The following is an 11,941-nucleotide window of genomic DNA, read 5'->3' on the forward strand; positions in this document are numbered from 1 at the left end:
CACCTTGCATTAAACCAATCTTTCTTTCCTTCTTCTTTAGGTCTATATTTCGGGATATATTCCCTGACTCCTGTTTTGTATATTTCCAAAAATAAGTTATATTTCTCTTGCATCGTCTCTTGAGTTTTCCATCTCCTCCCAGTTTACGTTTTTAAACTAGTTCTTGAGATTCTCAATATCAGCCTTTCTGTAATTTAATCGGTCTCCTTTGTATGAATCATCTCTATCTTCCTTTCCTTCTTCTCTATATCTATTTCTAATATTACATGGTCACTCTTTCCTAATGGGCACTTATATCTTATGTCATCATTCATTTGTATACCCCTTGTAAAAACTAGGTCCAATCTCGCTGGCTCGTCGTTTCCTCTGAATCTTGTGCATTCCTTTACTCTCTGGTCCATCATATTGTCTATCATTAGGTTCAAGAATCTTTCTCCCAGGCTTCTTCCCCATACCACTTTCATAATTTTCCCAGTCCACTTCTTTACAGTTGAAATCTCCTACTAATATAACTTTTTCCTTTCTTTAACAATTCTCGTTAGACTCCTTATTGTGTCATCTATCATGTCTTTATATTCTTGATTGGTCCATGAATTTGTTTTTGGTGGCACATATGTTACAATGATTGTTAACTCTTTTTTATTAATATGCATCTTAACATACAATACTTCTGCTTTTCCTTCCCACATTCCACTTGGTTTATCACTATCTCCTTCCTTAACATAATCATGACTCCTCCTCCTCCTTTACCCACTCTGTCTCTTCTCCATACATTATACCTATTATCCAAGTCTAGTTTGATTGCCTTATTTAGTTTTGTTTCAGCCAGGCATACAATATCTGGATTTTCTTTCTTTATGTAATCTCTTAATTCTAGTTTACTTGATAAAACCCGTCTATGTTCGTATACATCATTTTTAGTCTTTTGCCTTTATCATTTTTAGTTAAACTTGTTCCACTTTTTTCTCTTCCTTCTCGTTTATATACCATTTCCTTATCCTGTCTCCTAGAATTCTCCAAAAAAATGCCTCTTTTCCTCTTCTGACCTTTCATTATTCTTTTTCCTTACTGCTGCTGCCAGTTCATTGTATCTCTTCCTTTCTTCCTCATTTCTATTTTTCTTTATATAGATATCCTTGCAGCCTTCTGTTTCTTTGAGTTTAGTTGTTCTATATAATATTTCTTCTGTTGCTGCTTGTGATTTTAGTAGTATTTTAATTGGTCTCGTTTTTCCTTCTTGATATGGTCCCATTCTGTTTATTTCTTCTACTTCCTCTTCCAAGTTCTGCCTATCTTTATCGTTTAGATTCTTCAGTAGGTCTTTGACTGATTTTATTTCTTCTTTTTCTCTTTTTGGTCTATATTTTATATTTTTTTCTTTTATTCCAAATACGATTACACTTCTTTTTTTCTGCAATTTCTCTAACTAGATTTTCTTTTGGTCTTTTGATCTCCTATCATTTTGCTTGTCATATTTTCTTCTTTTTCTTTTAGTTGTTCTTGAATTACCTCCTGAAAATCAGCCTTATCTTTCTTATCTTGGACTCTCCATGCGTGTACTTCTTTTTTAATCACGTTCTGTACTCTTTCCTCTTCCTTGTTTACTAGATCTTTCAGCTTCTCTTTTTTCTTTATCGGCTTTACCGAGTCCTTCTTCCATCTGCTTTTTGTAGTTAGCTACTTCCTTTTTTAGTTCTTCGTTTTCCGCTCTTAGCCTAGCTTTGTTTTCTTCCACTTTTTTTATTCTTTCTCTCAGTTTTATAAACTCTTTTTCCTGTTCTTCATTCTCTTTCATTTTCATATTCTTCTTTATCAATTTATCTAGTTTATGTTCGATATTTAACACTATCTTAAGTAGTGAAGTATTCGTCGTATCGAAGCCTTCGAATATGCACTCTCCCTCACCAACATAGTCATCATCAGCTTTCATTCCTTCTCTAGTCTCATGTCTGCATTTTGATGGAATCTCTTTTTCACTCTTCATTCCTTAGTAATTGATTTCATGAAAAAAATGAGTCCACACTACCTGCCCAGGCCACTGTAAATACTGTACAACAGGTATTTAGTGAAGATCAGCTGATTGTCGGAACGACGCCAGTGTGTCCTCCCTCGACCGCGTCTCGTGTGTGTGTTAATGATCCTTCCGCAGGTGTGTGTGTGTGTGTGTTTGTGTGCAAGGTACAGAGAGAGAGAGAGAGAGAGATTTAGTGGTGGTGGTGGTGCTGCTGCTGCCGTCCCCCAAAGCAGAGATGCCTTTAGCATTTTGCCTCTTCCAGTTGGAGGAACCTAAAGGTGTGGACACACTTGCCTTAGAACATTGCCCGAAACACTGCTCGACGCATGAAGGAAGCATGTCTCGAACTTTGTCACAGACGTGGTGGTAGCACTGGTGTGGACGAGGCTACGAGCTGTTGACATGTATCATATGGTTCCTTTCACCAGTGTTTTTTTCTCTAAACGTTGGACGCATCCAAAATTGGCGACGATACCTTCCCCGTTGTCTCTGCTGTGCAAATAGTATCACCGTAGCTGCAGCGGCCAGTAGCGTGTCTTCCCTCGTCGCCATGGTGCTGGGTAGTGACTGAGGCAAGTGTGGACCACTTCACTATTTCACTTTTGTTTCCAGCTTGTCCATGACTTTGCCCGAAACAGTGGCCGAAACACAGTCCCAGTACTGTCAGTGACATGTTGCTAGCGTGCGTGTAACATGTTTCCTTCATGCGTTGAGCAGTGTTTCGGGCAATGTCCTAGGCAAGTGTGTCCGTGCCTTAAGGAGGTATTTTGCTGATTTTCCCTGGAATAATTACTGTTTCCGTGTCAGAAATCCATCTCTGTGTGCTGAACGTATAACAGAAGTTATAGTGTCTGACATGAAGGTGTACCTTCTTCAATCTTTTTCTAAACATAAACCTTCCAAACTTTGGTTTAACACAGACTGTTCTCGTGCTATACATAATAGAGAGGTTGTCCACAAAAGGTACTTGAGCTTTCCATCTCCTGAATCTCATACACTTTATATTTTTGCCTGGAATCATGCAAAGTCTGTTTATCAATTTGCCAAACACTCCTTCATAAATAGAAAATGTCAAAATCTTTTAAACTCTTAACTTCCCTTTTGACTTCTGGCATTTGGTCAAAAACATTTCCATTAACTTTACTTCTTCACCTTTCCCTCCTTTATTTCAATCTTGATGGCACCACTGCCATCTCTTCTGTCTCTAAAGCTGAATTCCTCTCTCAAAGCTTTGCTAATAGCTCCACCTTGGATAATTCTGAGCTTGTCTCTCCCTCTCCTCCTTGCTCTGACTATATCATGCCTTCAATCAAAGTTCTTTCGTAATGATGTTTTTCCATGCTCTTGCTGGCCTAAACACTCGGAAGGGTTATGAACCTGATGGGGTCCCTCCTATTGTTCTCAAAAACTGTGTTTCTGTACTTGCACCTTGCCTACCCAAACTCTTTCAACTATGCCTCTTGACTTCTACTTTTCCTTTTTGCTGGAAGTTTGCCTGCATTCAGCCTGTTCCTAAAAAGGGTGACCATTCTAATCCCTCAAACTACCATCCTATAGCTTTAATCTCTTGCTTGTCTTAAGTTTTTTAATATATCCTCAATAGAAAGATTCTTAAACATCTGTCACATCACAGTCTTCTATCTGATTGCCAGTCTGGCTTCCTTAAAGTTCGCTCTACTGGTGATCTTTTGATAGAGTCTGGCACAAAGCTTTGATTTTAAAACTGCCCTCCTATGGTTTCTATCCATCTATCTGCAACTTTATCTCAAGTTTCCTTGCAGCTATTATAGATGACCACTGTTCTCCTTAATCTATCATTAATGGTATTCCTCATGGTTCTGTCCTGTCACTTGTTTGTTTTCTTTTATTCATTAATGATCTTAACCAAATTTCTTGCCCTAACCAGTCCTATGCTGATGATACCACCTTACATCCTTCCACATCCTTTCAGACATGACCAACTCTTCAGGAAATCAATAGATCACGCAGGGATGCCACAGAACCCCTGACTTTTGATCTTTCTGAGATTTCTGATTGGGGCAGAGAGACCTTAGTAGTGTTCAATGCCTCAATAACTGAATTCTTCCATCTATCAACTTAATGCAACCTTCCAGACAATTATCCCACTCTTCTTCAGTGAAACTCAATTGTCTCTTTCTTCTACGCTGATTATCCTTGATCTGCCCTATGCTCTATAAACAGCTTTGACACCCCCTATCCTGTACGTTAGGGAGAGTATTGCTATATTTCATTAGTAATTCACTATCAATCATTGCCACCATCGAGGTTATCCTCATGGCATGAGCGTATATGAATACTAAGATATGATATCCATTATAGCAGGCAATAGAGGAGTGGAAACAAATTTAATATCGTGGTGAAAGACAACATGCGAAGCTAAAAAGGTCACAAGAAAAAAGAAGAGGCCAAGTCGCTGGAGTCTCCGCCATCTGTGGCCAATCTCATCATCTCTGCTTTATTTTTTGGTATTCCATGTAAGATTTCACTTTATGCATTACAAAACAATCCTTTCTTGGGGGCAAGGCTTGTAAAAGCTAATAGAAGTATATATATATATATATATATATATATATATATATATATATATATATATATATATATATATATATATATATATATATATATATATATATATATATATATATATATATATATATATATATATATATATATATATATAGTAAGGTCCCGGTTACGTCAGTCTCGAGTTACGTCAAACTCGCACTTATGTCAGTCCACTATAAGGCAATTTAAGATTTAAAAAATTAAAAATTTATAAATCGTACAGCGTGGGGTTTATTGTTATTGTTGGCCGCCAGGCGTCACTAGTGGTTATCCGCCACACCGCCCACCTCACGCTTGAATACAATAACACTCTACGTACCTCAGTTCCACCACACCGTCGCCCCTGGCAAGAGTGTTCCTACATATGCGTTTGCTGACTATCTTAGTATCTTGCTCAATGGCACCAAAAAGAAAACTCCTGAGTGATAGCAGTGATGCTAAGAAAAGGAAAACCATTACGCTACAAGAAAAAGCGGACATAATTAAAAGACATGAGAAGGGAAGCAGCAGCTGTGTGTAAGGGAGTGAAGAAGAAAACAGGAAGCCCGTTACCATGACAACGGGGAGGTTGACGACCTTGAGGGCTCGCGCACCTATCACAACAATAACAACTCGGGAGCCTCCGTCTGGGCCACACGACACTTGCAGCTCACTTGCACCGTCTGCACCTGTCTGCTGATCCCTATTGCGCTTTCCTATTGCATTTCCTGCTCCGCTGCCCACGCTTCTACTCCCACCGCACTGCACTACGCTCCCAGTTGTCCACCCTGGGCGTCACAACATTCGACCTGCCTACCCTCCTGGTGGCCTCAGGCGTCCACCCCTCTGGCAACATGCAGTCCTTCGCGTTCGCGGCCCTAATCAACAACAAAAACAAGCTTGTGTTTCATATTCCTACATACTTGTAAATAATATAACAATATAACCTTTTACTTATATAACACTTCTACTCCTACCGCACTCCACAAAGCTCCCAGCTGTCCGCCCTGGGCATCACAACATTCGACCTGCCCACCCTTCTGGCGGCCTCAGGCCACCCCTCTCGGCAACATGTAGTCCTTTGCGTTTGCGGCCCTAATCAACAACAAAAACAAGCTTGTGTTTCATATTCCTACATACTTGTAAATAATATAACAATATAACCTTTTACTTATGTAACACTTCTACTCCTACCGCACTCCACAAAGCTCCCAGCTGTCCGCCCTGGGCGTCACAACATTCGACCTGCCCACCCTCCTGGCGGCCTCAGGCCTCCCCTCTCGGCAACCTGCAGTCCTTCGCGTTCGCGGCCCTAATCAATATATTCCTACATAGTTGTAAATAATATACCAATATAACAATATAACCTTTTACTTACCTGAATAACCATAAAAAATGATTGGTTGAAAACTCGATAATATGCTTTGAAAGTACAAAAACTCGAGTTACGTACAAAATTGACTTACGTCATGTTTCAGGAACGTAACTCTGACGTAACTCGGGACCTTACTGTATATATATGTATATATATATATATATATATATATATATATATATATATATATATATATATATATATATATTTTTTTTTTTTAATTTTAACCCATGTGGTATGTTGGGGACCAGCCCAGAACGCATCCCCCCTATTTCCTATGGGAAAATTATGTCCGCTTAACGAATTTCCGCTCTACAAACAGCTTTGACTCCCCCTATCCTGTTCGTTAAGCGGGGTATTACTGTACTTCACTATCATTATCTCACTTCAACACACTAATAATGACTCAGATAGTGTCCAATTCAGCAGTGAAACAGCAGATTACCATGACGCTGCTGATGGCACCTTACCAACTCTCACATTTTCTAGAGAAGCAGGTATCTGATATGTTATCGTTCTATCATGCTCCAGGAAGTCATTATTGTATACACAATCATTCAATGTGCTTTCATTCATTGTTTTCTTACCCATTTGGGTTATGCACATGTTTTTTCTCAATTTAAAAGGGGTTGGGAGAGGAAATTCTGTGTATCCAGATATTTCGCATATCCACCAGGGCCTTGGCTGCTATAATCCGGATACGCGGGCGATTACTGTATATATATATATATATATATATATATATATATATATATATATATATATATATATATATATATATATATAGTGGAGACTCAATACTCGAACTTAATTTGTTCCAAATGGCTGTTCAAGTGTCAAAAAGTTTGTCTATCGATACTTATAAATCAGGTAATTTGTTGTAATGTTAGCAAAACTTTAAGTTTATAAAAATCTCAATGAATTTTTTTTTATAATTTTGATTTGTACATAGCATAAGTGAAGGCTGGTGATAGGTAATGTAGAAGAGGAGGGGAGAAGGATGGGGAGGAGGAGGGAGGTCGTCAGAGGACAAGTCACTATCCATGAAAATGTCTGGTGTGATTCCTGTGAACCAATTAGTGGAGAGATGTGACTCAATAGCACTTGCATTTTTCACTATATTTCCTTATTTTCTCAACCAATAAGCCTCTTTGGCGTCATTGTAAGTTTCTAAATGAAAAGCTACCAATAGAATACAGAAGAATGTGATTTTCTCAAGACTGTGGTAGGACTAGGGATGTGCACTGGTACCCAGTATATCAGAATACTAGCAATTTTTTTTTTACCAGTATTATGATATCAAAATGGGACAATGGCAACGGCAGAGAGGGAGGGGCCAGAGCTTTGTTTACAACCATGTGTGCAGCCATTCGATTATCAGATATTTTCACTACTAATAAGTCTTTGGTGTTAATATAAGTTTATAAATTAAAACAACAGACAGAATGCACAGGAATGTTATTCTGAAGACTGCAGCAGCACAACTGATAGAGGGGTGGAGGTACAGGCTAAGGAGCCTTTTTTTTTTTTTTTTTTTTTTTTTTTTTTTTTATTATTTATACCATGTGTTTACAGCCACGTGTGTGGACGTTTGACTATCAGATATTTTTTTGAGTATTAAATTGAACTTTTGCGTTTGAGTATTGAAAAGTTAAATTATTAAGACGTTTGAGTGTTGAGTCTCCACTGTATGTGCGAGTGAAGAGGGCGAGCGGGGAGAGGAAACGGGAACAGCAAGTGGAGAGTGCAAGCTTGAGTGCAAATGCGGGATGGTAGTGGAGAGTGAGAGTGTGAGTGAAGAGTGCTAGTGCGAGCAGAGAGCACAAGTGCGAGCAGATTGCACAAGCATGACTGGAGAGCGGAAGTGTGAGCAGAGAAGCTTGAGTGGAATGTGAGCCTAGAGTGCTAGCACTTCAGGAACTCCACAAAAATGAGCAGATGAGTAGTAGCAGAAGGGTCTTACTGAAAAGAGCTTAGGGGCTCAAGCAAAGCTTGATTTTGAGAGTTTTTGCTCAGCTCTGAATTTAAGCAATGCCTATTTGATCTATTTGCCCTGTTCTCAACTGGCTCACTTGTGTATGGACCTTCATTCTTCCAAAAAACAATGAAAGTCATGGGGCTCTAAAAAAGAACCTCATACCAAGGATGTTTACAGTAAATAGGGAGAGGCAAAGGGTCTTCTGCTATGGCAACTCCCTTTGGAGGACACTTCCAGTCATTTAATGACTCTCATGTCAGTGTAATCTTCCTTCCAGCTCCTAATGACTGTCTCATGTCAGTGTAATCTTCCTTCCAGCTCTTAATGACTGTCTCATGTCAGTGTAATCTTCCTTCCAGCTCTGTCTGAAGCGAGAAGCCCCCATGCAAGTGGATGGAGAACCTTGGGAACAGTCAGCTGGAACCATTTCATTAACACACAACAAACAAGCTTCTGTGATGATGAGGGAGACCAGCTGAGGAGACTGACAAAGATGAAAGGTAAATGTATGAGGCTGGTGGAAAGGGAAATGCTACATAGATAAAAGGAAAGCTTAGAGTGACTGTTTTGGAGAAAAATTGCCATTGGGTAGGGGGAAAAACATTAACAAACTAAATAAGGAGATAAAGGGTAATTGCAGAAAATTTTTGCAGATATTTACTGTTATTAGTAGCCTTGAGCATAATACTTCTTGCAGTACTCTAGAAAACAAAACTAATAACAGCACAAAGCTATTTGTGTTCTTTGTAATTAGTAAGTCTATTATTAGATATTCACATTGTAAGATGTGAGGAACATGAATCTCAAGCATATTAGAAATTTGATCTTGGTTTTTTACATGAAAAGAAGTGTTAGAAAGTCATCCACCAACATTACTTCAGGGATGTGATGACCAACTCAAATCTCAGTTCATAATAGATGGTAATTTTGAAGATGTATTCAATTATTATTAGTGTTTGATAGAAACTAAGAGATTGTGAGAAAATACAAAATACTTCATCCATCAATGTCACACAAAAGTACTTCATTGGCATATCCATATTTCACAGAATGATCTAACACACATTAATTCATTGAGAAATTTTTGACAGATATGCACATTACTGTTGTATGCTGTGTAAGAATGTTTCTCATGTTAATTTTTTGGTGTGTACAAGTTTGTTGATTGAATCATGGATTGATCATTCTGTCTTTGCTTTTAGTTCTGTAATGCCTTAGCTCTGTTTTTCTGACAACAGTTGAGCTAACAATGATAAAGCATTCCATATTATCTTAGTGAGCTTTAGCTATGCCAATATGCAGAGAGAGAGAGAGAGAGAGAGAGAGAGAGAGAGAGAGAGAGAGAGAGAGAGAGAGAGAGAGAGAGAGAGAGAGAGAGAGAGAGAGAGAGAGAGAGAGAGAGAGACACACACACACACACACACACACACACACACACACACACACACACACACACACACACACACAGACACGGCCCGGTAGCTCAGTGGTTAGGCGCTGGCTTCACAAGCCAGATAACCGGGTTCGATTCCCCGGCGGTGGAGATATTTGGGTGTGTCTCCTTTCACGTGTAGCCCTGTTCACCTAGCAGTGAGTAGGTGCGGATGTAAATCGAGGAGTTGTGACCTTGTTGTCCCGGTGTGTGGTGTGTGCCTGGTCTCAGACCTATCCCAAGATCGGAAATAATGAGCTCTGAGCTCGCTCCGTAGGGTAACGTCTGGCTGTCTCGTCAGAGACTGCAGCAGATCAAACAGTGAAACACACACACACACACACACACACACACACACACACACACACACACACACACACACACACACACACACACACACACACACACACACACGGCCCGGTAGCTCAGTGGTTAGAGCGCTAGCTTCACAAGCCAGAGGATCGGGGTTCGATTCCCCGGCCGGGTGGAGATATTTGTGTGTATCTCCTTTCACGTGTAGCCCCTGTTCACCTAGCAGTGAGTAGGTACGGGATGTAAATCAAGGAGTTGTGATCTTGTTGTCCCGGTGTGTGGTGTGTGCCTGGTCTCAGGCCTATCCGAAGATCGGAAATAATGAGCTCTGGCTGTCTCGTCAGAGACTGCAGCAGATCAAACAGTGAATTACACACACACACACACACACACACACACACACACACACACACACACACACACACACACACACACCTTATCAGCAATGAGAGATAAACAGAATGTGTGTATATTTATTGGATTTTACAAAAGAGGAATGTCCACATGTTCTGTTTTTATTTCTGTAGTTATTATTTCTGTATTTATTTATATTATAATTTGTTTATTTATTTTCAGGTATGATTAATTAGAAAAGAATATAGAGTATGGTTAGGTCTTCCATTCACTAGCATATCTTTCAGTCCATTCTATTTTTGCAACTGAGGCAGAATTTCCTTAATTTTAATTTTCCATTTTTTTCTAGTATGATTTACATTCTTGATTGTCCCTCCTATATGTATCCAGATTGAATATCTTTCATCATCCCTTTTTTTGAGCTTAATGCAGTTGAGATACCACTACCTTTTGCCTTATTCGTTATCTTTTTTATTCTGTCCTTTCCTGTAAATATTTGTAGATTTTCCATGAATCGGATACTACCTGTTACTTTATCAAATGTGTGTATATTTAGTAGGTTTTGATAATAGTGCTTTGTCATTCATACAATATTTATTCTTTATTGGCATTGTCCCTCTTGTGATTATTATGTTATTTAGAATCTAGATTGTGTTCCATACATTCCATCTGCAATGACCATCTTATGATTTCATCAGAACCTGGTATTTCTATTGTATGTATCCTTTTCATTGGCTCCCATGCATATATTCTTTGTATTCAAATTGACACAAGTTTTGATCTTCCAAGGATTTCTGAGACCCTCTAATTATAGTTGTTTGTTTATTTTTCTTTTAAATATTCTTGCCTCTGTTTTATGCTTTTAACAATCATTTTGGAATCTGAATTCTTTTTAGTCATAACTTTTATATTTTTATGTGTTTCTTTTCCTTAAAGCGATACATAACATTACATTTTCACATTATTGTCTTGTTTTGCCTAATCTACACATAATAACTTTTGTATTTATCCTAGAAATCTATGAAGATTTGAGTCAATCATGTTGTACAGGTTGAACCTCCCAAGTCCGGCAACCACCGGACCTTAGACTTGCCGGACCATGGAAAATTCCGAACTATAGGTGGTCCCCAAAACACCCTCTATATACTTACCCTGCATTATACAAGTGTAGCTGTAACATTGTTTTGATATATGATAGTTGTACATGAAAATATACATGCAGAAGTATATAGAAAAACACGTTGAAAGAATATGGATTTATTTTTACAGCTAGACAAGCATATAAACTGTAAAGAAAGGAATCTAGAATACATCATGACCAGTAAATGCTACTGAATTACATAACATACTGAAATAGTTACAGTACTGTACCTGTACTTGTGCAACAATGATGTTCACCTGGAAGTAAGGAAAATATAAAATAAGACGAAAAATAAAACAAAACAAAACAAAAATTAAAAGAGTGCACAAGATATGCAGTAAAACTACAGATCTAAGAAAATTATGAAATTCAAAACAGAAATTAAAAGTAAAGAAAGTAACTACAGTAAATAGAAAATGAAACAATAAAATTATATGTATGGTACACTTACGTAAAGTATTACGCCTTGGGAACCCAGCACAGGTACATTCAGATACTGTAACTCCAAGTTACATTACACTGGAGTTATATCTGTGGTCTTGACTGGAGAGACATCCGGGGTGCCAGAAGTTTGGGGGCTTGAGAGGCATCGGCGGAGATGTCCGTGGCGGCGGTCGTAGAGGCTGCAGGGCGCTCAGCTGTGGCTTGTTTACAGGCCGAAGTAGCTCTCTTCAACCAGTTGTCCACTGTTGTTTGTTTCATTAATTTAGGTTTTTCTTTGATGAGATGATCTTTCCAAAGATAGAGAGTCATTATTTCTTGTTTTGTAA

General features: G+C 38.6%; 1 protein-coding gene across 2 annotated transcripts in view; it reads left to right on the plus strand.

Moving 5' to 3' along the window:
* Positions 1-11,596, plus strand: part of LOC123516937 (diacylglycerol kinase epsilon-like) — a 56,352-nt gene extending 44,756 nt beyond the window's left edge. The window contains exons 11-12 of one of the 2 annotated variants that reach the window (XM_045276726.1): positions 8,292-8,432; positions 10,253-11,596. In XM_045276726.1, coding sequence (XP_045132661.1) covers positions 8,292-8,411 — 120 coding nt within the window. In that variant the 3' untranslated portion in view covers positions 8,412-8,432; positions 10,253-11,596. Of the gene's footprint in view, positions 1-8,291; positions 8,471-10,252 lie in introns of those variants that run through there. The other variant, XM_045276725.1, reaches the window with a different exon arrangement.
* Positions 11,597-11,941: the final 345 nt, after the last annotated feature.

Source organism: Portunus trituberculatus, chromosome 41, assembly GCF_017591435.1.
Source record: "Portunus trituberculatus isolate SZX2019 chromosome 41, ASM1759143v1, whole genome shotgun sequence".
Lineage (NCBI taxonomy): Eukaryota > Metazoa > Arthropoda > Malacostraca > Decapoda > Portunidae > Portunus > Portunus trituberculatus.